This window comes from Terrapene carolina, unplaced genomic scaffold, assembly GCF_002925995.2.
Source record: "Terrapene carolina triunguis isolate 2854851 unplaced genomic scaffold, T_m_triunguis-2.0 Scaffold33715, whole genome shotgun sequence".
Classification (NCBI taxonomy): Eukaryota; Metazoa; Chordata; order Testudines; family Emydidae; genus Terrapene; species Terrapene triunguis.
This window is the reverse complement of record NW_020698066.1, coordinates 6,849,768-6,872,183: the sequence shown is the minus strand read 5'-3', so window position 1 is coordinate 6,872,183 and position 22,416 is coordinate 6,849,768. Positions and strand designations below refer to the sequence as shown.

The 22,416-nt window shown below is 42.8% G+C and overlaps 1 protein-coding gene across 1 annotated transcript in view; it reads left to right on the top strand.

The window, feature by feature from the left end:
- LOC112109318 (engulfment and cell motility protein 1-like) overlaps positions 1-22,416 on the top strand; it is a 222,513-nt gene that overhangs the window by 40,919 nt on the left and 159,178 nt on the right. The window contains exon 6 of the mRNA XM_029914216.1: positions 10,830-10,999. Within this exon, the coding sequence (XP_029770076.1) occupies positions 10,830-10,999 (170 nt within the window). The remainder of the gene's footprint in view (positions 1-10,829; positions 11,000-22,416) is intronic.

Below are 22,416 nucleotides of genomic sequence, written 5' to 3'. Positions count from 1 at the left end.
CTTCCAGAGGGCTTTGGCCTTTTATCTGCAAAGAACAAAGGAGGTTAGAAGACACCTAAACTATTTGTTTCCATAGCAGAATGATCAAGAGGTCAATATATATCTGCGCAGAGATTTTCTAAATGGATCTTGGGTTGCATCACCTTTTGTTACCAACTAGTTGGCATCCTCCCAACCATCCCTAAAAGGATAAAGGCTCATTCCACCAGGCGGGAAGCTACTTCAACTGCATCTCTGAGAGACATACTCAGACTAGAATATGTAGGGCAGCTACATGGAGCTCTTTGCATACCTTCATGAGACATTATATCATGGTACAGTCTCAACTGTGGATACGGCTGTGGGGACAGCAGTGCTACCTTCAGCTATCACTTCTGTTTCACTGAACCCACCCCCAGTTTGACTACTCCTTGTTAATTTCTTACATCCGGAATACACATCACAACTTAGCTGTAACTGGAAGTTCTTTGAGATGTGTGGTCCCTATCTGTCTTCCACTACCCACCCTCTGTCCCCTCTGCTGTGGATTGGGTACACTGCAGTAAGAATGGGAAACTGGAGAGATGTTGGCCAGCACCACCCTTTATGCCGTCAGTTGGGAGCATGAAGAAAGCTATAACGTGTGTAGACCAATGGACATTGCTTGAAAGAAATTCTGGACTCAGGCACATGGTGCTCATGCGTATCCATGTGTGGAATACAGATACGGATCACACATCTCGAAGTTACAGGTAAGTAACCTCCATTTCCATGGGCAAATGCCCACCCTTACACAATGCTTTCACTTCCAGGTGTGAGTTTCTGATTTTTATCCCCTACAGCCAGAAACACTTGAAAATGGGACAGTGAGGGTTTTTTTTTCTTTTTCTAAATTAAATCTGAAACCCTAAGTACAAGTAGAGTGTTTTTTCTTTTAATTATCACAGATTTAGATTACTTGTTCTTTTTTAGACTTTGGCTTCTTTTCTCTAAATCATTATAGCATCACTTTTGCAATGCAGTAATTACTGGCACATTGCTAAATCCCTTATAAACCGTCTCCTTTAGAGATTTATGACTTGCCTATTTGCAATTTCACTGAGTTGGAACTTTGTGAATGTGAATTGTCAGACCTGTTGGGAATTTGACCTGTCTCTTTGTTTCTTCAGATCTGTTTGCAAAGTTCATGTCTCATGTGATTCTCTGAGGACTGTTTTCTCCCTAAACAATGCTTCCCCTTGCCGCCTCTTTGAAACACTCACACACTCGGTCTCCTAGGTTACTTGAGCATAGATTGAATTTCTGTCATATTATCTTGGCTCTCATCTTTCTATCTTTCCTATTTATCTTGACTCTCCTATTATCTTCCTCACTATCTCGGTATGCACTATATAGTATTTTTGTCATTTTACATGACACATTTCCCCCCTGTGCCCAGTTACGTTTCTATGGAATTAACTTATGTATCTTATCCAGCATGTATCTTTTTATATGGATTTATATGAGAGTGAAACGTCAGTTTGTCTGGGATTGCCCATTCTGGGATTTTTTTGTTCTAGTGATGGGTGTGTAGATGGATAACTTAGTTATAATCATTGTATAGTGTGAAAATATTCCTAAAGCACAGTTGTCTGTCCTCCCATGCAGTAAGCAGAATGGCATCTGCTACTGTTTGTGAACATTCATGCGTATATTTTATACACCAGATCCTGCAAACCCTTATTCTAGTGACTGTTCTTTACTAGAGGTAGGTAAAATATTAGCAGCACACAAATTAAGTGACTAGTCCCTGTATCAGTTAATTAATTATTCACAAACCGCATTGGACATCTGTGTATTATCTTGTTCAAAATGATTCAACTAATGGCTTATACAAACATATGGTTTGCTTGTGAACTGTACCATAATTACTGATCCGTGTACTAGCTTTTAATAATGTGCTATTTGTGATGTGGGATTAGCCACCTTTGTCACATGGGGTTGTTTTTTTGGCTACCTGACTGGATGACTCCTGAACCCGCAAATAGCTTTCAGGATGCCTGCATTAACATTTCCAGCATGAATACTCATGCAAATACATGTTTGCACAAGTATCATTGTGAAAATACATGTGCCCACAAGTACTTACAATAATTGTCCTTTTTTGTGAACATTTCTACAAAGCCAAACACATTTTTTTCATGAATGTCTTCGAAAATCATGTTGTGATGTTTTGGGGTTCACCCAGACCCATCACCTGCCCTGTAACTTTGGGTGCCTTAATGCTGTGCAACTATGGCTCAGAGCTCTGACATGGGTAGCCAGCCTACAGACATAAAGGTCTCCCCATGGCTTCCACCCACCTAGTTACTCCATAGCTCTTCTGGTCCTGAGTCTTCCCAAATCTTTCCCTTAAATTCTTAACTACCAGACACTCGGACTTTTCCCTTCTGGTTCATCACCCTAAAGGAGTGAAGCTTGCCCCCAGTTATCAGTCCACTTGGGGCTGCACACTCCACCAAGACTGCACAACAGAGACCTGCTTGGAGTAAAACTAAACAAAAAGTCAAAAAGCAAACACAAGTTACACAGACTGTAACCATAATGCCGCAATCTCAGTCTTCACACTTCTATATAAGCTAAATTCCCTTCTCTAATACAAGTTACCCATTGCCTCTTAATAGTTTTCCAGTGTGCCCTCTGTCGTAGTGGTATCTAGTGTTTCATGGACAATACCCTGCTTAGCTGCTGGCCCTCTGTTTCTGGGTAGCCTTCTCACATAATAAACCCCTTCTCTTTTAACAGGGTTTGCCATTTTTTTTCTTTCTCTGGGACTATGGATACAGAGGAGGGAAACTGCCTCTTTCCTTAGTTTTCCAAGGGCATGGCTACACTTGCAGATGTAGAGTGCCGTGAGTTAAACCCACCTTCATAGAGCGCAGTAGGGAAAGCTTTGCAGTCTGTCCACACTGACAGCTTCAAGCACACTGGCGTGGCCACATTTGCGGCACTTGCAGCGGCATTGGGAGCGGTGCATTATGGGCAGCTATCCCAGCATGCAAGTAACTGCAACGTGCTTTTCAAATGGGGGGGGTGGAGTGTTACAGCGAGTGTGTTGTGTGTATGTGGGGGTAGAGAGAGTGGGTTTTTGGGGTGCTGAGAGTGCGTCAGCATGCTGTCTTGTAAGTTCAGACCCCCCTTCCCCCCCCACCCGCCTCTCTCTCTCTCTCACTCAGAGCAAACAGTAAATGTTTGCTTTTTCTTCGGAGCTGATAAGCAGCTGGCTTCTCCAAAATGGAGCTTTCAAACGGCATTTCCGCATTCCTGCAGCCGATTACACAACAATAACAAGAGTGGCCACTTTACTTAAGGGGATTATGGGACGTTTCCAGAGGCTGATCACAGTGCAGTAATGCAACACCTTGTTCACACTGGCGGCGCGGCGCAGCAAACGTTATTCCACTCGCCAAGGTGCAGTACCAGCAGCACTGTAGCCGCGGAGTCAGAGCGCTCTACGTGCCTTGCCAGTGTGGATGGGGAGTGAGCTAGTGCGCCCGGGGCTCCTTTATTGTGCTGTAACTCGCAAGTGTAGCCAAGGCCCAAGACTGGGGTTTTCTTTTCAGTTTCTGTGTCTTTCCATTAACTTTAATGGTCCATCATTGCCTTTCCCTTGGTTGTACAATGCTAAGTGCTTGGAGTTATTTTCATGTAAACAGTTAGCCTGGGAGGTGCCCCTTCCTGCCTGATTGCTTCCCCTGGCTAGTGTGAGGTGGAACTGTAGTTGCACCATGATTACAATTAAAATGTTCTTAGGGTGACCAGATGTCCCGATTTTATAGGGACAGTCCCGATTTTTGGGTCTTTTTCTTATATAGTCTCCGATTACCCCCCCACCCCCTGTCCAGATTTTTCACATTTGCTGTCTGGTCACCCTAAATGTTCTACACATATGTACATGCATATGTTTATAAGCGTAAACTGTGTATCCATCTCCTGGTGACCATCAAGGTCAGAACATCGCAAGTTTTCATAAAAGACATTACTTGATATATGTTTATACACAATAACATGGTATACAACCACTTGATCCAGCTGCATATTCTTCCCCTTGGGGTGTTTAGACCATATTATCGTACACATATAGGCCTAACGTCCTCAATGAGGAAAGGGCTGGGGATCAGACCCTGAGGCCCTGATCTTGCAAACACTAAACTTAACTTTACTGGGGCTACTCGTTAGAGCCCAAGTTTGTAATCATTGGTATCTTTTAATTATGAATTAAATATTTAAAAAAACCTAATCAGCAGTCCTATATAACCCTGTAATAGCAAATAATGAGCTACTTTGGTGTGTTTTTCTGCATGTGATGAAGGGAGAAGCTATTTTTAGGATAAGTTTCATTTTTCAAGTTTCCAAGGTGATGTTATAAATAGTAAGTACAACCAAAAAAGCTAAAACCAAACCCTTGGATTGTGTGCTTTTCTAAAATTTTAATAGGTAGCTACTGAATGCGCACAAACTTCTTTTTAAATATTTTTTTCCGTGCCTATGCACTACATCTATAATACTTTTACCACTGACTCACTTTGTAGCTTTGGACTGGTATCTTCTCTTCTCACAGGTTTATCATCTTTAAATGACTATCACTGATCCTAACATACTTCACAGAGCTCTTTTGTGGATTATGTTTGTACAGGGCTTTGCATATATAAGTTCTAATTGCTAAGTATTATTATAAAAATCGTAACCATTTGCCCATGCAGCCTTCAATTGAATTTCATTGCTTAGTAGAAGTAGAATGCCAATTGGCTTTACGTGGTTTGTTGGACTTAGTTTGCATATAATGCAGATTATATAGCATGTCCAATCATCCACTGTTTTCTGGAGTATGATGGGGTTGTGTTATGGATGAAGTTGCAGCCTAAACACTGAATTTCCTTGCTTTGATTGGTGTAAAATACTCTAGATTAATTCGTAATGGTCTGTACACATTGTTATTCTAGGGGGATTAGACATTCTGATTTTGTTTACCCCAATGGGAATGATGTGATTAATTTATCTGCATAGCAAGCTGAAATATGTACACTACCTTGTATTTCATGATATGTTTCTTTAGTTATGTTGTAAAAGACGAAGAATAAAATCCTGGCCCTATTGAAGTCAATGGAAGTTTTGCCATTATTATTATTTGTATTACTTTAGTGTCTAGAAGTCCCAGTCGTGGACCAGGACCCCATTGTGCCAAGCATTGTAAAGAACATAAAGAGTCCCTGCCCTGAAGAGCTTAATCAATGAGAGTTTTGCTATCGAAGCCGGTAGGGTCAGGATTTCACCCAGAGTGCATTAATGTTTGAGAATGTCTGGATTCAGAATTTCTGCAACCTCCTTCCCAGGCTGACACTCTTCCTCTTCCTTAAGGGTATGTCTACACTGGCAGAGTTACATCACTGGCAGTTACAGCGCCACTCAGAGAGCGCTGAAGGGAAACTGCTGTTGTGTGTTCACACTGTCAGCTGCCTGCACAATAGCGTGTTCACACTTGCGGCAATTGCAATGGTATTCGGAGCGGTACACTCTGGACAGCTATCCCACAGAGCAATTCTTCCTCTTCTGCCACTAAGAATTGTGGGAAGATGGAGGAGGGTCTTGCTGCTGAGGGTGAGCAGGGAGTCAAGGGAGGGTCTTCTCCAAGACTGTGCCTTCCGCCATGGCCCTATGTGCCTCGCCTGTGTGCAACAATGGTTTCCCCCCTTCCCACCCCCAACCATGACGGCACACTGGCGCGGGAAAGTTACCATTAATGGGACAAGAAACAAAACAGCTCTGTCAAAGAACCTGCGGCAGTGGATGGCCCAGTATCTCTACTAGAGTTTCCTGGAGATCTCTGAAGCAGATTCCCGTGAAGTGAGGGAGTCCATCAACAGCCTGTTCCACCGCTCAAACTAGGCTTGTGGTGGTACGTGCATCATACAGAGACAAGGCTGCTTTCTGCAACCCTTCTGCCCCCAACAACTCGCTTCAGTGATTCACAAAATCAAATCTACTTACCAGGGGCCTCCTCTCCTGTTTGCGCTTCGCCAAGCTCTGACAGCTGTGACTGGCTAGGCTCCTCCAGGGTAGTCATCCTCTGCCTCTGGGTCCCCCTTCACTTCCTCGTCCAAGATTTCCTCCTCCTGGCTCGGTACACTCTCGACTGGCACGCGAGAGTATCCACAGTGGTCTTTGCAGTGGAGGTGGGGGTCACCACTGAGTATTGCGTCCAGCTCTTTGTAGAACTGGCAGCTAGTGGGCGCAACACCGGAGCAGTGGTTTGCCTCCTGCGCCTTGTGGTAGGCGTTCTGCAGCTCCTTCACTTTGACCCTGCACTGCAGTATGTCCCGGTCATGGCCCCTTTCTGTCATGCATCGTGAAATCTGTCCGTAAGTATCATAATTCCTACGGCTGGAGCGCAGCTGGGACTGGACAGCCTCCTTTCCCCAAATGCCGATAAGGTCCAGCAGCTCAGCATTGCTCCAAGCGGAGGATCGCCTGGTGCGTGGAGCAGGCATGCCCACCTGGAAAGATGTGCTGAGACCACTGCACGCATCACCGAGCAAACAGGAAGGAGACTTTCAAAATTCCAAAGGAATTTACGGGGTGGGGATGACGATTGGTCACCTGAGGACAGGGCCATAGAGTTCAAACTGATGACCAGAGAGGCAAGAACAGGCATTGTGGGACACCTCCCGGATGCCAATCACAGTGCTATAATCGACCACGGTATCTACACTGACACCACAGCGCTATACCCCCAGCGCAGAAAGCTGTACGCCTCTCGTCGGGGTGGATTTTTTACAGTGCTGCAACTACGCCGTTTCTGCACACTAAGGGGCTTGGCAGTGTGTGCACCTCGGGAGTTACACCGCAGAAAGCTGTTTTACTGCGCAGAAACTCAGGGCCGCCCAGAGGATTCGGCGGGTCCCGGGGGGAAGGACCTCCTGCCGTGGATCTTCAGGGCACTTCGGCTTGCCGCCGAAGACCCGGAGCGGAAGAAGCTCCGGGGGCCTGGGCCCGGGCCCCACGAGAGTTTTCCGGGGCCCCCGGAGCGAGTGAAGGACCCCGCTCCAGGGCCCCCGAAAAGCTCTCATGGGGGCCCCTGTGGGGCCCGGGGCCTGGGTCAAATTGCCCCACTTGCCCGCCCCGCCCCCGAGCGGCCCTGCAGAAACTTGCCAGTGTAGACAGGGCCTAAGTTTGTGTGTTAATTGTTTGCAAAGTTTAAAGATACAAGGTGTGAAGTATTCTCCTCTGCCAGAAGGAATACTTAGGCAGTGTACAGTGGCTGTTTATCTGTAACAGTCAGTGGAACCCTTTGTAGGAGTTTCTAATCTCCAAAGGGTTGATGGGTTTTCTATGCAAATTCCCATCTTGGACTTAGATCATTTCTTTTTTATTTTAAAACTGACAGTCCTGTCAAGCTGTCTCTGCTTTTAAGCACTGCAGTTCAGACAGTGCAGCCTATCCTGGCTGTCCTTTCAACAAGACTAGACAGATATTTTAGGCTTCTTGAAGGCCTTTTGAAATACTCCAGCTTTGACAGAGTGCATTTTACAAGCTTCCTGTTCTCCTCCTCCGCTTCCTCCTCTTCAAAACTGGAGAGCTTTTAATACAACCCTTACTTTATTGGAACAGCAGTGTTCTGGTTAATTCCCCTCATCATATTTCTCAAAAGGGTTTTATTTTTTATTCCTACCTGGATCATATTTTAATAAGAACAGACATGTGGCAGCCAGCTTTACTGTTCTTTAATGAGCAATGCTCTCTACTGTCCATCCACTGATGAATTATAAATCATTAAAAGAACACCCTGGTAACCACTCAGCATGCATCATCTGGGTGTCATTTTAATGCATTGTTCAGCAAGACTGTGCATTCTGTAAGAGCACATATGAGCACTATGGCAACAAGAACTAGGAGATTTTTGAGGACTGCGTGTTGTTCAGTGCAGCAATATTTTCATCCATGTGGCATGTAATGTCAATAGCCAACATTACGTTTGCCACATGAGACAATTACCAATATTTTTGCTAAGAAAAATATTTCTTTATTCTCTAATCAAGATCTGATCTGCCTGTACCAGTTCTTCTCTCTTCTGATGGCAGAAAGGATGCAGGTTTCTGGATGCACAGACGTCCAGGGGGTTGCTTTACATACCATAGGCACCACTGCCTAGAAACTTTGACCTTTGGCCTATTAAGCCATGTCCACATTCATTTTTCAGGAAATCTTTTGCTGTTGCACTACTGCTGGTGTAGCATTAACATTGGTGTAGACAAATGTAGTCGAGGACATGAGTAAGCTCCCATCTACACAGACAAAACTGAGTTTAACTACTATTATATCCTAGCTAGGTTACATCATGGTTTGGCTAGCCTGTGTAGAAAGGACCAAACTATATTGCAACCATGTTATAGAACTGTTACAGCCGTGGGTGAAATCTTGGCCCCTCTGTAGTCAGTGGCAAAACTTGGCCTTTACAAGGCTGCAGCAAATTTCTGTAACTGTTTGTTTTTGGTCCTATCCACACAGGCAAGACCAAACTGTCATAAAAAAACATGGTCAGGACATTATCAAGTTACCATGTGATCCCCCAACATAGTAGTTTTGCAGTGTAGATGGACTATTAGACTAGATCTCAACTCTTATTAAAGCACAGTTATGACAACATCTAGCCCCATTCACACAACCGACCATCCTGTCTTGTAACTGCCTTTAATGGTCCTTGTCAAATTTGTTGGTTATATCTATGTAGACGGACCCTAACATCCTAGTTTGTGACCCTCTTTGCGCAGCAGTAGTGAAGGTCTTCTAAATAGATTTTGAGGGTGGTTTGTTTCAGTAACATGCTTAATGATGTCCTTGAAACCATTTTCAAAGTGAGTTCAGCTGAGCTGACGTAGTACTTTTGAAGACCCTCCAAAATGTCCATCCTAGAGTGGGTAACAACTCCTAGAAGTTACATTTGTTCTGAGAAATATTAATGTTTTGCAAAACTTCCATGCTGGCAGCTAGTCATCCTTCCCAGATGTAACAGTCATGGAGACTGAGGGCTTATCTACATTATGGGAGTTACTGTGACATACCCGTGCCGCTGTAACTCTGTAGTGTATATGCATATTACAGCGACGGCAGGGGTATTTTCATCACTGTAGTAACTCCACTTCCCCAAGCAACGGTAGCTAGGTCAATGGAAGAATGCTTCTGCCAGCTTAGCCAGTTTGTGCCAAAGGTTTAGGTTGGCATAACTGCAGTACCCAGGGGTGTGAGTTTTGCACACCCCTGTGCGCTGTATCTAAGGGTATGTCTACACTTACCGTGGATCAATGCTGTGGCAATCGATCCACTGAGGGTCGATTTAGCCACTCCATGCATCTGATGAAGTGGGTTTTAGCCCACGAAAGCTTATGCCCAGATAAATTTGTTAGCCTCTAAGGTGTCACAAAGACTCCTCATTGTTTTTGCTGATACAGACTAACACGGCTACCACTCTGGAACCTGTCACTTAACCTCTGTGTGCCTTAATTTACTCATCTGTAAAATGGAGGAAAATTATCCTTCCTTACCTCCTGGGGGGGGGGGGCGGGGATGTTGGGAGGTTTAATTTATTAATGTTTATCAAGCATTCTGAAATCGATGAATAGAAGGTTATATATAAAGTACATATTGGTTTTTATTATTTCCGATCTCTCCTGTTCAAAAATATTCACTTATACATTCAATCCTGGATATTCACAGCACCTACTGAAAAGCCATTGTCCTTGCAGGTGTAGAATAATTATTATATAGCAAAGAAATTGTCAGACAGAACAAATTCAGCTTTCCCTAGTGCAAATATAATATCAAAGAGAGTGACTGTGCCAGGCCTTACCACTAATTCAGTTTCCTAATGGGCTACTGCTTCAGATTCACGCTTCAGTCAATGCACATAAGTGTGTTGTAGGAAATTGAATTTTACAAGCATCTGAGTATAGCAGGGAAGGTTCTATCAATAGCAGAAAGATTGGTTAGCTGTTAGCTGAAGCTTTTGGACATTGTATCCAGGTAATTGTTATTCTGGGATCATTGACTGAAAATGTGAGAGGAATGTATTTTAAAGTATTTGCAAAACAGATTTACGTGGCTTCTGGACAATTTAATTTAAAAAAATCCCTTTAGCTCTTTATTTTTTCTGTTCCTGTCAGATTTCCCATTATTTCTCATCAGCGAGGTAAACATTGATGGGCAGGATATTTTTAATATGTGATTCAATTGAGTGATATAAGATGATGTATGTGTGATAACGTCATATAGTTTAGGAGGAAATCATTCCCATGTTCTTTGGAAATACAAATACCATGGATATAAAACTGAGAAAAAGCAAAAGAAAAAAGGTAGGGAAAGGAGCGGAGGAAACAGAAATCAGTAGTACCATGTGCGCTCTGCATAGGATCTGGAGTAGGATAATATATTTTTGTTTAAGGGTGATGGAAGAGTGCGTTGAATGGAGTAAATGTAGAACTGCCATTGTCCTAATTATAAAGAAACTACATTTATGTACTTTGCTTTTTGGGGTAGTTTTAATTGTTTGGGTCACACTTCATATTAAGGGTACATAACCTTTTTGGGCCATGGACTGTCTTTTTTTTTGTTCAGTGTTTGTTTGTTTCTTCACAGTGCCCAGCACAAAGGGATACTGGTCCAAGACTGGGCTCTTGGGTACTAGCACAATATAAATAATAATCCGTTCTGTTCGGAGAAATTAGGAGCCCCAGTACATCATTTACACAATACATTTATAACGAAGAGTTCGAGGAGTTTTTTTTTAATGTTTTTTTTTCTCTTTTGTCTCTGGTGAGGCTCAAAATGCACAGCAGCTCCACGAGAGGATCCAATCTTCTAGTATGGATGCCAAGTTAGAAGCACTGAAAGACTTAGCCAGTTACTCACGGGATGTTACGTTTGCCCAGGAATTTATAAATCTAGATGGTATCTCTCTCCTAACGCAGATGGTTGAAAGTGGCACAGAGTAAGTATTTTGCTTGAACTGTAACATTTGTTTCCACCAGTTTTGTGTCTCGCTCTCTCTCAGACACACTATTTTAGCTTGAAATATTAGTAAACACTCCTCACTTCCTAAAACTAAATGAAAATGAAAAGCAGTATTTGAACAGTCCTCTGCTACTAAAACAATATCTGTGCAATCACATGAAACCTTGTAAAAATGTGTTGTTTTTCCAGAGGGAAAAGGAAATCGTAGGAAGTCACAAGTCACTTCTGTGCCACAAAGCCCAGGAATCAACATGGTCTTCATTGCCCTGAAATAACAAGCTTCATTTGTTAAACTTTTGGTCCTAAGGTTCCTGTTAAATAGTGACAATTGATAACTGGTTTTTAAATTTATACTTTTTGATACAATGTAAAAAAAATCCACTTCCTTTTGTTTTAATTTTATGTCTTTAATTTTAGTTTTATTTTTGATGGGATTTTCAAGGGATTTTCAAAGATTTTTACAGGTCAATAGGTGTTAGGCACCTGACTCCCTTACACTCTTTTGGAAAATGTCAGCCATTTTTACCGGTGTGAAGTGGCCTTATCCTGTTCCAGTAAAGTAACTGTGAGTTCTGTTATTGACTTCATGGGCATAGGATTGAGGCAGTTATTTGAAGTTTGTTCAAAATAGACACCCCCCCCCCCACACCAGTTGGTGCATCACACTGTTAAGTAGTGCTTTAATAGTTTCTATTTGCAACGGGCTTTTGAGATCCTTGGGTGAAAGGTGCTGTTTACAGAGAGTGTTTTGCTGTCACTCTATCAGATACCGTGAAGGGCACCTGCGTGGATATTTTAGATTACTGCTTGCAATCCAGCTAGTGATGCAAAGGGTTTGATTCTGTACTCCCTCACAACAGTTTTACACTGGCATAAGGACTTGTCTATACTAGAGATTTACACACTGATGTACACACAGTAGAACAAACCCTAGGCTGATCTATACACACAAGCTGTACTGGTTTAATTAAAATAACTTTTCAATAATTTTTTGTTAAATTGGCTAATATTGCTTCAGCTTTTGTTGGTTAGTGACCAAATTAAGCTAAATCAATATAAGCCAGGTTTAAATTGATTTAAGTGTGTCCTCACATACTCTTAGTTAAATAAGCTCAAGTGTGTGTATATGCAGGCTGCATGCAATGTTATTGCAGCTGTGCTGTCCCAGGATATTAGAGAGAAAAGGTGGGTGGGGTAATATCTTTTATTGGACCAAGTTCTGTTGGTGAGAGAGACAAGCTTTCAAGCTTACATGGAGCTCTGTGTAATCTTGAAAGCTTGTCTCTCTCACAAGTTGGCCCAATTAAAGATATTACCTCATCCACCTTGTCTCTGTGTGTAGGCTGGGCATTTGTGTAGATCTACTACAGCGATATAAAAAGTGGCTTTCATTGACAGGGCTTTCAAACGGGGATAAGCTGCACTAGAGCCACTCTTTTACTGGTGCATCATGTCTACACTAGAGGTTTGCAGCAGGGTAGCTCTATCAATGCAGGTACACTGGTGCAAAAATACCCTGTGTAGGCAAACCCTAAAACTGGTGTGCCTGAGCAGAGAATCAGGACCAAAGAGTTTCCAATGATTCACATGTTGTTGACCTATAACTGCTCATTGTATTCTTCCTCCTTGTTTAGCTCATCGGAGCCTCTGCAATTTGCAGTGGTGACTGGAGTGATTGCAGTCTGATTTTGTTTTTAAAGTTTGGTTAGGTGAGAGTAATTGTGGAGCAAAGACATCTGCACTGCACAGTGCATCTTGTTCAAGTTTTATACTGTGTCATTTTATACAGTAAATCCTTGGTAAGATCATGCCTAATAGCCACAAGAATAGAAAACCTTAATTTAGAGTTTTGGTGAAAATGGAAAGGGCAAATACTGAACCTAACACACACATGCACTCTTTCTCTTGGTCTCTCTTGCGCTCTCCTGTTCTGCTTTAATCTTGACCGTCTTGATCTTCATTGTGAGTCTGATGATCAGTCTTCACTGCAGAGTTAACTTGAGTTACATGTTCTTGAGTTAGCCTAGCTTGAGTGAGAGCAGCCTCACTGCAAAATCACACTTGAGGTCCCACGTCCATGCTAGTGCAGCACTCACTCGCGTGTGGCACTAAGACTTCTAGGAATACGTTCCCAGTGAATTGTGGGAGACCTTGTCTGGGGGAATTATGGGAAGGCATTAGAGGACTGGGGTTGCTGAAGTAAAGCTCACTTGCATCCACGCTATAGCGTAGTTGTGCTAGCAGCTGATGAGTTGTGCTAACTTGAGCTTTAGACTATATCCCCTGATGGATCAGCCAGCTCTAGTTTAAAGCACCACCATACTAGAGTTAAAGTGTTTTGTGTGTGGATGAGACTCAAGTTAGAGGCAATGCTCAAGTTATACCTCGAGCTAACTTTGGGCTAGTCTACACTGGCAACGTTAAAGCGCTGCCGTGGCAGTGCTTTAACGTGGCTTGTGTGGTTGAGGCAGAGCGCTGGGAGAGCTCTAAAAAACCCCCACCTCAACGAGGGGCATAGCTACCAGCGCTGGGAGCGTGGCTCCCGCCGCTGGTGCACTGTCTACACTGTCGCCTTACAACGCTGAAACTTGCTGCTCTCATGGGGGTGTTTTTTCACACCCCTGAGCGAGAAAGTTGCAGTGCTGTGAATTGCCAGTGTAGACAAGCCCATCTGTGGTGAAGAAAAAACCCTTGTTAACCTTCAGCAGACAGGCACAGTGAAGCTCTGGAGTTCATGCCACTTTTGCCAATGAGGAGTCCTGCACCATTTACACCTGGCTTGTTTGTCCTTCATTCCATTACTTCAGTGATAGTTCTGATTCCATGTTTTACTGACTAGGATACCCCTGGATTTTCCAGGTAGCCGTACATGTCTTGCTAATCTGGTGTAATTAAAATAAAAATCATTGACAGGAGTTATCAGTGTCTCCCACTTACATCCCAACATGTTACTTACACTGCATGTATACAGTGCATTGGTTCAAGAAAATTAAAATGACCATTTTGCTACATACTCTCTGGTGAATGGAGACTGGATAGTAAACATTCAGGAGAGTTTTGTAACTTCCTCTATTTTTTTTTTTTAATTTCATACTGTATAATTACCACAATTCTGTCAAGATCTCCTCTCTGACCACTACACCATTTGGCATAAAAGGGCCATAGGAGCTGTGTGTGCTGAGATTAAAATATTGTAGCTAGCAGCAGTCTGATCTTAGTGTGGACAGGGCCCTAATGAAGCTGCAAGTGTATCTGGTTAATACCAATATTTTTTACAGTAGCTGTGGAGTGGTAGCAAGTCTAGAAACCGCTTGTGTCCATCTCACTCAGGTTGATTGATGCAGCTGGCAAAGTGCTTATTCTCCATAAGAATGCTCAGCTTGCTTCTCTTTCAGGCTTTCTGAGTATGCTGCACGGTGTTTATTTTTACCAAACAAAATCAAGAAATTGGAAAGCGTTCTTGTATTTGCTTTTAAGATGCAGATGGACTGTAAAAATGGGTACTTCATACCCCCCACAACAAGTAAATGCTGATTACCAACGCTAGGCTTCCTGGTGTCGAATCATCTCTAGGACTTTGGTCTATATACACGAAAAGGACTGCACACATGCATAAACAAGAAGTGACTTCAGACTCTTCATATGTTAGAAAAAGTTATTGGGTTTTTTTAATATGAGCTGTTTCTATCTAGTACATAGCATTTCTTAGTAGGTTTTATTACTATATTATCTTGCACAAGAAACCCAGGTTGTGCTTGGCCACAGAGGGATGTGCAGGTAGATTTCCTGATCCTGATGCACAGGAATTGACATATAGGGTCAAGAGACTACTTGTTCCTGTTCGCCCTCAGGCAAAAGGACACTGAAAAGAGGGAAGGGAGGAAGCAAGACTAGGGTGACCGGACAGCAAATGTGAAAAATCAGGATGGGGGTGAGGGGTAATAGGAGCCTATATAAGAAAAAAACCCAAAAATCAGGACTGTCCCTATAAAATCGGGACATCTGGTCACCCTAAGCAAGACATGCAACAATTTCCTGCCCCCGCCTGGCTCTGAGCTGCCCTAATAGCTGGTGCAAAATGTGCACCCCTATACTCGAGGAAACAGAAGCAAAATTGTCTGAAAGAGATTGTGTCTCAGCCAGGCACAGTCTCCTTGCTGCGCCTCCTGGGATGTGGTCTCCCACCCACAAACCCTCCCTCCCTCTCCCTGGGCTACTATATCCCATAATCTAGCCCAGAATCAGTATTTTAGCAAATAGCATTGGTGTTGCCAGCTCTCCTGCTTTATAATAAATCTCATGATATTTAGGGTTTTTTCTTAAAGCCCCAGCTCCTGGAATCAGCTTTCATATTTAAAAAAAAAAAAAAGTTTTTAGCTCTTTTGAAAACATGAATACTAAAGTCTGAAAAGTCAGAAGGCAAATAAAAAGAACCCGGCTTTTACTATGGCTTTAAAATCATGAGATTTTAAAATAAATCTCATGATTTGGGGGGCCAGATGCATGATTTTTGCACGCTTGCTGTTGGCAACCCTGCCTTTGTGCTAGAAACAACTGTGTTAACAGCATAGTTCTAAAGCATTTTCCATTGCCATTGAGAACAGGGAGTGTTTCTGAGTTGTACATAATAAAAATGACTATGCCAGGGAACATGCTCACAACATAGCTGGGTGATAGGATAAGGATGACAGCAACAAAGTTTAATTTATTGTTGCATCTAGGGCCAGGTCTACTCTAGCAGCGCTTTGCTAGTGTAGCTATACTGGCTTATTATACTGGCAAAGAGCTCCTAGTGTGGATGTGGCTTACACTGTGGCTTATTCGTGCTTTTGCTACTATAGCTTATTCCAGCCAGCACCCCCCGAGTGAAATAAGCTCTATCAGCAAAACCTTTTATTATGATATCACTGCATCTGCACTAGAGGCTCTTGCCAACACAGCTATGCTGGTCAGAGATCACACCCCTGACTGACATAGCTATGCCAGCAAGACTTTGTAATGTAGACCTGGCCTGCATGAATAGGGACGTAATTGGTTTGTGGGAGGGAAGAAGAGGAAAGTTGCTTCAATTTCTGCATTAGAGGAATTATGCCTTTTTCCTGTTGGAAATCACAAATGCAGCCAGACCAGATTAATCTGAATTGATTTCTAAATTGTTATTCATGTTATTTTTTTTTTAAGAGAAAGAAATCTTCCAACGAGCAAGTCAGACATACTCTTCATGCAGCTACAGCATTGGCAGCTATGTGACAATCATGCATCCATTAAGCACAAATTAAACAGATCATATTGTTCAAGACCTAGTTTAGGAAGACTGTGCTAAATTATACCTCTTAGCTCACTTTTCACATGGTATTATGTACAAGGCCAGTGGAAAACTATAAAAATTATCAGTATGGAATTTTTCCTGTTCTTACCCTCTTTGGTGAATGATCATCCACAATGTGCCACAAAATACACCTGAGCCAAAGCAGCAAGTAAAAGTCTTACATTCTTTATAAAATCTGTCAAATGACACACTTTCAACATAGGAATCTCCAAACACAGTTAAAACACATCTTGCAATATAAATGGCACCAAATCTTGTTTTAATCCTTAAAGCCCTGCAAAGTCCAAGTGAGAGCATGATTTGGTAACACATGGTTCAATCCCATCTAAACTGCAAGACGGAATTATGATTTGATTATGTTGTTTGACAACACTGGGGAAAAAAATGCTTTCTACACTGCTGGTCCATTATGCTCACAAAGGAAACCACAATATCCAGCCCCCCCGTCCCGTCCCTCCCCCCCACCCACCCGATGATAGGGATGTAGTAGTGGAAGAAAAGAAAAATAAAAAGAGCCAGGTGCCCATTTTCCATCTACAATTGCTACAAACCAGGAAAGTGTTTTTGTCTGGATTGTTTTTTTCTTCCCAGGTTGCTTCATGCTTGGAATTTTTCCTTTTTATTTCCTGGTGTCTTTCCAACCTAGGCATTGTATGCAACAGGAAAAGCCCACTTTAAAGACTGAGTCAGCAAAGAGCACGTCCTGAAAAAAGGGGCGGAAGAGCACTGAAAATCGTGCTTTTCTATTAAATGCCTTTGCTTCAGTGTGATTGTCTGCAGTGTAGTTGTAGCCGTGTAGATCCCAGGATAGACTTCAGTGTTGTTTTTCTTACCTTGCCCATACTTAAAAACATTAGCATTTAAATGGGCCTAGCTAAGTGTTGATATTCACGCCTCTTGGCGGGGGAAGGTAGACACTTCCTACTTTTGCTCTTTTTTTTTGTTTGTTTTTTGTTTTGGCAAGAGACAGATTTCTGTAAAACAGGGTGAAAAGGGAAACAGTGCAGTGGCTTTAAATTTCTGAACACTCCTCACAATGAAAAATAGAAAAATAGGCTGTTTCTTAGCATGAAACTTAAAATTTGAGGAAAATGATGAGCCCAGTTTAAAATCACAGGATTTGCAATTTTCCACAGGCATGGCTGGTTGATGTCTGAAGATGTTTGGCTTTTATGAGAGTGGAAGTGCTGCTGTTATAGTAGTAATTTTTTTTTCAAACATCAAATTATTACTTAGTTTGACCTCCTGATCAGAGTGTAATCAAATTCTGAGTATGATATTAAACAGGAATTGGTACAAACAAACCTCCCCCCCCCACTTACTTAAATATTTTTCATTGGTTTTGGGGCTGCTAGGCAACAGTATTTCATGTTGCATAGGTTTCTTGAATATCATTTGTTTTGTATGTGGTGAAGGCTTTTTCCGGGAACTGGGATGTTGTGGCCACTAAAAACATCCTACCATATGTTTAAAAAAATGGTAAGCGTTGCCAGAGCGAGAAACATTTCTGAAATGCAGTTAATTATCCCCTTGATTTTAAATGGTGTCTGATGTCCAAAATGCAGATATCCTAATGTGATGCCTGAAAATCCATCTAGAGACTAAATTTGGTTTAGCGGATCCTTCATCTGTCCAGTAGCTGTACTTGCTCTATTGCCTACATGAGGGAACATTTGTGAAAAATGTCCATTTGCCCTAACATTGGCTTTCTACAAAGTTGGAGCCATACTGTAGATAAAGCTCCTAGTCCTGTGTCCCCTGCCTGGTGTGATTAACCCAGTGTTGTTTAAACCTACTCTGAGGTGAGCATGTTTAGACATATGGTGTTTAAAAACACTGAAGGCTAGTGTACACTAGAAGCAGCTGCGCTGCTGTAGCATGTCTGGTGAAGATGCTCTATGCTGACGGGAGAGGTCCCCCGTTGGCACAATAAAACCACCTCTGCGAGAGGTGCTAGCAATGTTGGCTGGAGAAGTTCTCCTGCCGACATGGCATTGTTCCACACCGGTGCTTAGGTTGGTGTAACTTACATCGCTCGGGGGGTGGCTTATTTACACCCCTGAGCGACACAAATTGTACTGACATAAGTGGTAGTGTGTACAAGTCCTGTCAGCTACAGGAGACGTGTCTGTTTTAGCCCTCTTGATATTGCTAACACCAATAGAGCTGCACTGGCATTACCCATGGTGTGAAATTTTCACAAAAACTCCTTAGCGTAGATGAAGTATTTGTGTGTCTTGTAGATTACCTCCGCTGAGGCCTGATCTACACTAAAGAGTTAGGTCAACCCAGCTGTGTTGTTCAGGGGTGTGAAAAATCCACTCACCCCAACATAGTTAAACTGACCTAACCCCCTGTGTAGACAGAGCCAGTAGGAGAACCTCTCCCGTTGGTGTAGGTAGGTCTACACTGAAGCGGTACAGCGCCACAGCTGCAGTGTTTCAAGTGTAGAAAAGCCCTCAGGCTAGGACTCTTTTTGATTCATAGGCAGCAATCTTACCACGTGAGCCAAAAGGCAGTTGACCCAGTAGGAGCTGTGCTAAGTTTGTCTCAGCTGGAAGCTACTCTTGGCATATATTACAATGCACTTTCAGCAAGAATTAAATTTGTGTGGGTTGGGGAATTCCAAATGGAACTGCTGTTTTTTTGGGATTCAGCCAGAAATTTATCACAAAGTTCCTTCGAGGCCAAACACTGAACATATTGTGGTAGCAGAATGTCTAAACCAGTAACCTTTCATTATTCGCTCTTTTACATTATGTTGGCATTCACTTTGAGTTTTTTCCTTTATAGAAACTGGTATGATAGATAGATAGACAGACAGATTTATCTGCTCATCAGTATACGAGTCCTTCACAAACATTAATTAATTTACCCTCACAACCCTCCTGTGAGGTATGAAGACAGTATTATTCCCATCCATTCCAGTGCAAGCAGCAAACAGCACATTCCCAGAAAAGACAAATATCAGGACCTCATCCCCTTCCTGATCAATAAGATCTTTGCCATATGTGACTTTATCAGTGATGCAGACCAGATCAAGTGAGTCATTACAGAAACCTGGCTGACTGACAGTGTTGGCTTACCTCAACTCTCCAGGATCCTCTGTCCACCACAGGGCCATATCTAGGGAGGACAAACTTCTGAGTGCAGTAGCCATTCTCTTCCCATCCAGGCTGAAAAGCAGGAAGATTTCTCTCAAACAGGAATCCTACACTATGATGCCATAGCTATGTCATAGTAGTGCCATAGTGTAGATTCTTCCTACACCGACAGAAGGGTTTTCCATCACCGCAGGAACTCCATTTCCCCTGGTAATGGTAGCTAGGTGTACCCACAGATTGTTAGGAATTCCAAATTCAGACTTCTCGACAAACACTGAAACACGAAAGCCTTCCCAGAGGAATTGATAGAGATGCTGTCTGACATGGTGATGAAGTTCACAAAACTAATTATTATGGTAGACTTCCAACATCCACATGGATGACACCTTTGATACAATAATCCAGAATCTTCGTTCTGACTCCTCCACATTAGGCCACCCCACTCTCCATAACCACGAGTTGCCACCAGAGATACATTCCACTAGAACGATGAAACTGGCGAGCAGTAGGTGGAATCACGTTGGGGAGAGAACGTGGAACAGCATCTCAGTGATGGCACTCACTCCCTCAACAGATGAGAATGACTCCTCACCACTTTCAGAACTAAATGCAAAACACATTGCTTAACACCCGTCCCCCTAAACACACAAACAAACCCCCTATATTTCAGGAAGGACCAGAAGGAAGAAAATCAAGAGAGACACTTGTTGTTTTTAAACAGTTGGAAGGTGCTCAGATACTGATGAGAGCCGTATGGGTATCTAGAGAGATCTTATAAATGGAGAAGTGATGCTCAGGGAACTTTATGTCCCTTGCCCCAAGTCACAGAGGAAGTCTGTAAAGTTGGTATCAGAGTCCAAATGCAGTGCCTTAGCCACAAGACCATGCTTCCTCTAGAACAGTAATTCACAAACTTTTTACTCAGGTGACACACCAACTGCATTTTGTCTTTTTTTGGGGACTGACTGTTGCCCCTGATTCCCCCTCTCCCTTTTCCACCCCTCGCTTCCTCATCCCCAGCTCCCCGGCTCTTGCTTCCCCAACCCTGCCCCCTCCTGCAGCCCCAGCCAGCCACTCTCTCCCTGCAGCCAGGCCGTACTCCTTGCTGACTGTCCATTTGCTGGCTCCTGCTGCTTCCTCTGGGTTGCTGCTGCCCAAGGGACGTGAGAGTGGGATCTGGAGGCACTTCCTTTGCACTGCTGCTGCCTGGATCCCACTCTCTATGTGACTGCCCAGGGGAAGTAAGAGTGCAGGTGGATGGGAGTGCCACTGGGACACATGACCTACCTAAACCCTTCCCATGGCCAACCAGTGGGTCAGGACCAACTGTGTGGGAACCACTGCTCTAGGATGTAACTCTTTAATATAAGTGTCTCAAGGTATTTCTCCTGCAGTGCCCTGCTTGGGACAGAGTGTGAGCTATCTCAAGAAGGCACTCGATTTTCACTCTTCCCCCAAAGCCACTTACCTGAGTGACTGAAATGGGGAATCCGCATAGAAGAAAAGTTGTACATGAATGTTATGTCAATATCATGTTTTATATGTTGGACTTGTGAGATGATATAATATAAAAATGGTATATGACAATCAACACACTGATGCAGTATGTGTAGAACGTACAGCATACTGTTTATGTAGAGGAAGCATACGCTTCCAAATTAGGATGTAGAAGAAGGAGAGGTAATCCTGCATTATTGCTGCGTATATCATCAAAGCTCCCCTTACTGAAGTTCCAAATATTACTGCATGGAATTGGATAGTGTTTGGTTGAAAGCAGTTAGGATGTTAGCATTCATCAGAAGAAGAGGCAAAGTAGCAGATGACCATGGTCCCAATCCTGACCCAACTAACACCCCTTATGACATAAATTTGACTTAACTGTATTTTTTTTTAATCAATAGGTTTCAGAGTGTAAGTTTGGCCCCATGTGAATAACTAGTCCATTTCATCATAGAAAATTGCCTTCCTTATCCTAGAGGATGACTGTAGAATAAGTTGTGACTGCAATGTAAGAACAACAGAACTGGGTGACCAAGTACCTTGGACTAAATCAGACCTTGTGATATGGTATATCCATATACAAATGCTGGAGAACATTGTTATGTCAAATCAAAGTTACCCCCAAAGAAAGGATAAAAAAGATAGGGTAGTGAGATTTGCAAATATTAAGAGTTCTCTATAAGAATTGGCATACAAGATTTGGGAATATAGCTGGGGTGAAGAAGGCGAATTTGCTCTTTGGATTCAGTGAGGATTATTATTTTTTTGGATGCCAATCTCACCATTCATAGCTTCTTTACCTTAGCTTGCTTAGTGGCATAATCAGCACTTCTGGAGCTGGTTATTACTGGGATGATGATTTGCAAATCATGATTAGTGGACCGTGACTTTGAAATGTTCCTTATTATCTTTTCCCTCTTCCCTCCACTTAATATTCAGCTTGCAGTTTCCTAAATATAGTAATATGATGCCATAATTTCTGGTTCACTAATGCTGCACAGTATTGCATGTCTCTGAAAAAATAGGAAATGTCTAAACAAAACCCTCTTGGCTGTGGTACATAAACCACCCTCCACAAATAGGCACCAAGTGTTTTGGAAGTTGTTACAGGGGTGATGTTATCATGAAGGTTAGAATTAGAGCTTGGCAAAAACTGAAACCTCCTGATGCCAGACTTTTGGAATCTGTATGTACATTTGTACATTTTTCGCAGCTGAGGCCTCCTTTCCTCAAATGGGTTAATCCAGCACCCTGGATCTGGATACCTATAAATTTAGGTGTGTGGAATTTGAACCTACATTTGAAGCACAGACCCACCTTTAGTCTCTGCCTGCATACTACAGCTATAACTCAGGGAAACTAATGCCCACGTGGCTTAAAGCTGTTGTGTAGACATGACCTCACCATGTCCTTGTAGCCATGTTTAAAAACCTATGATGAAATCCTGGCCCCACTGAAGTC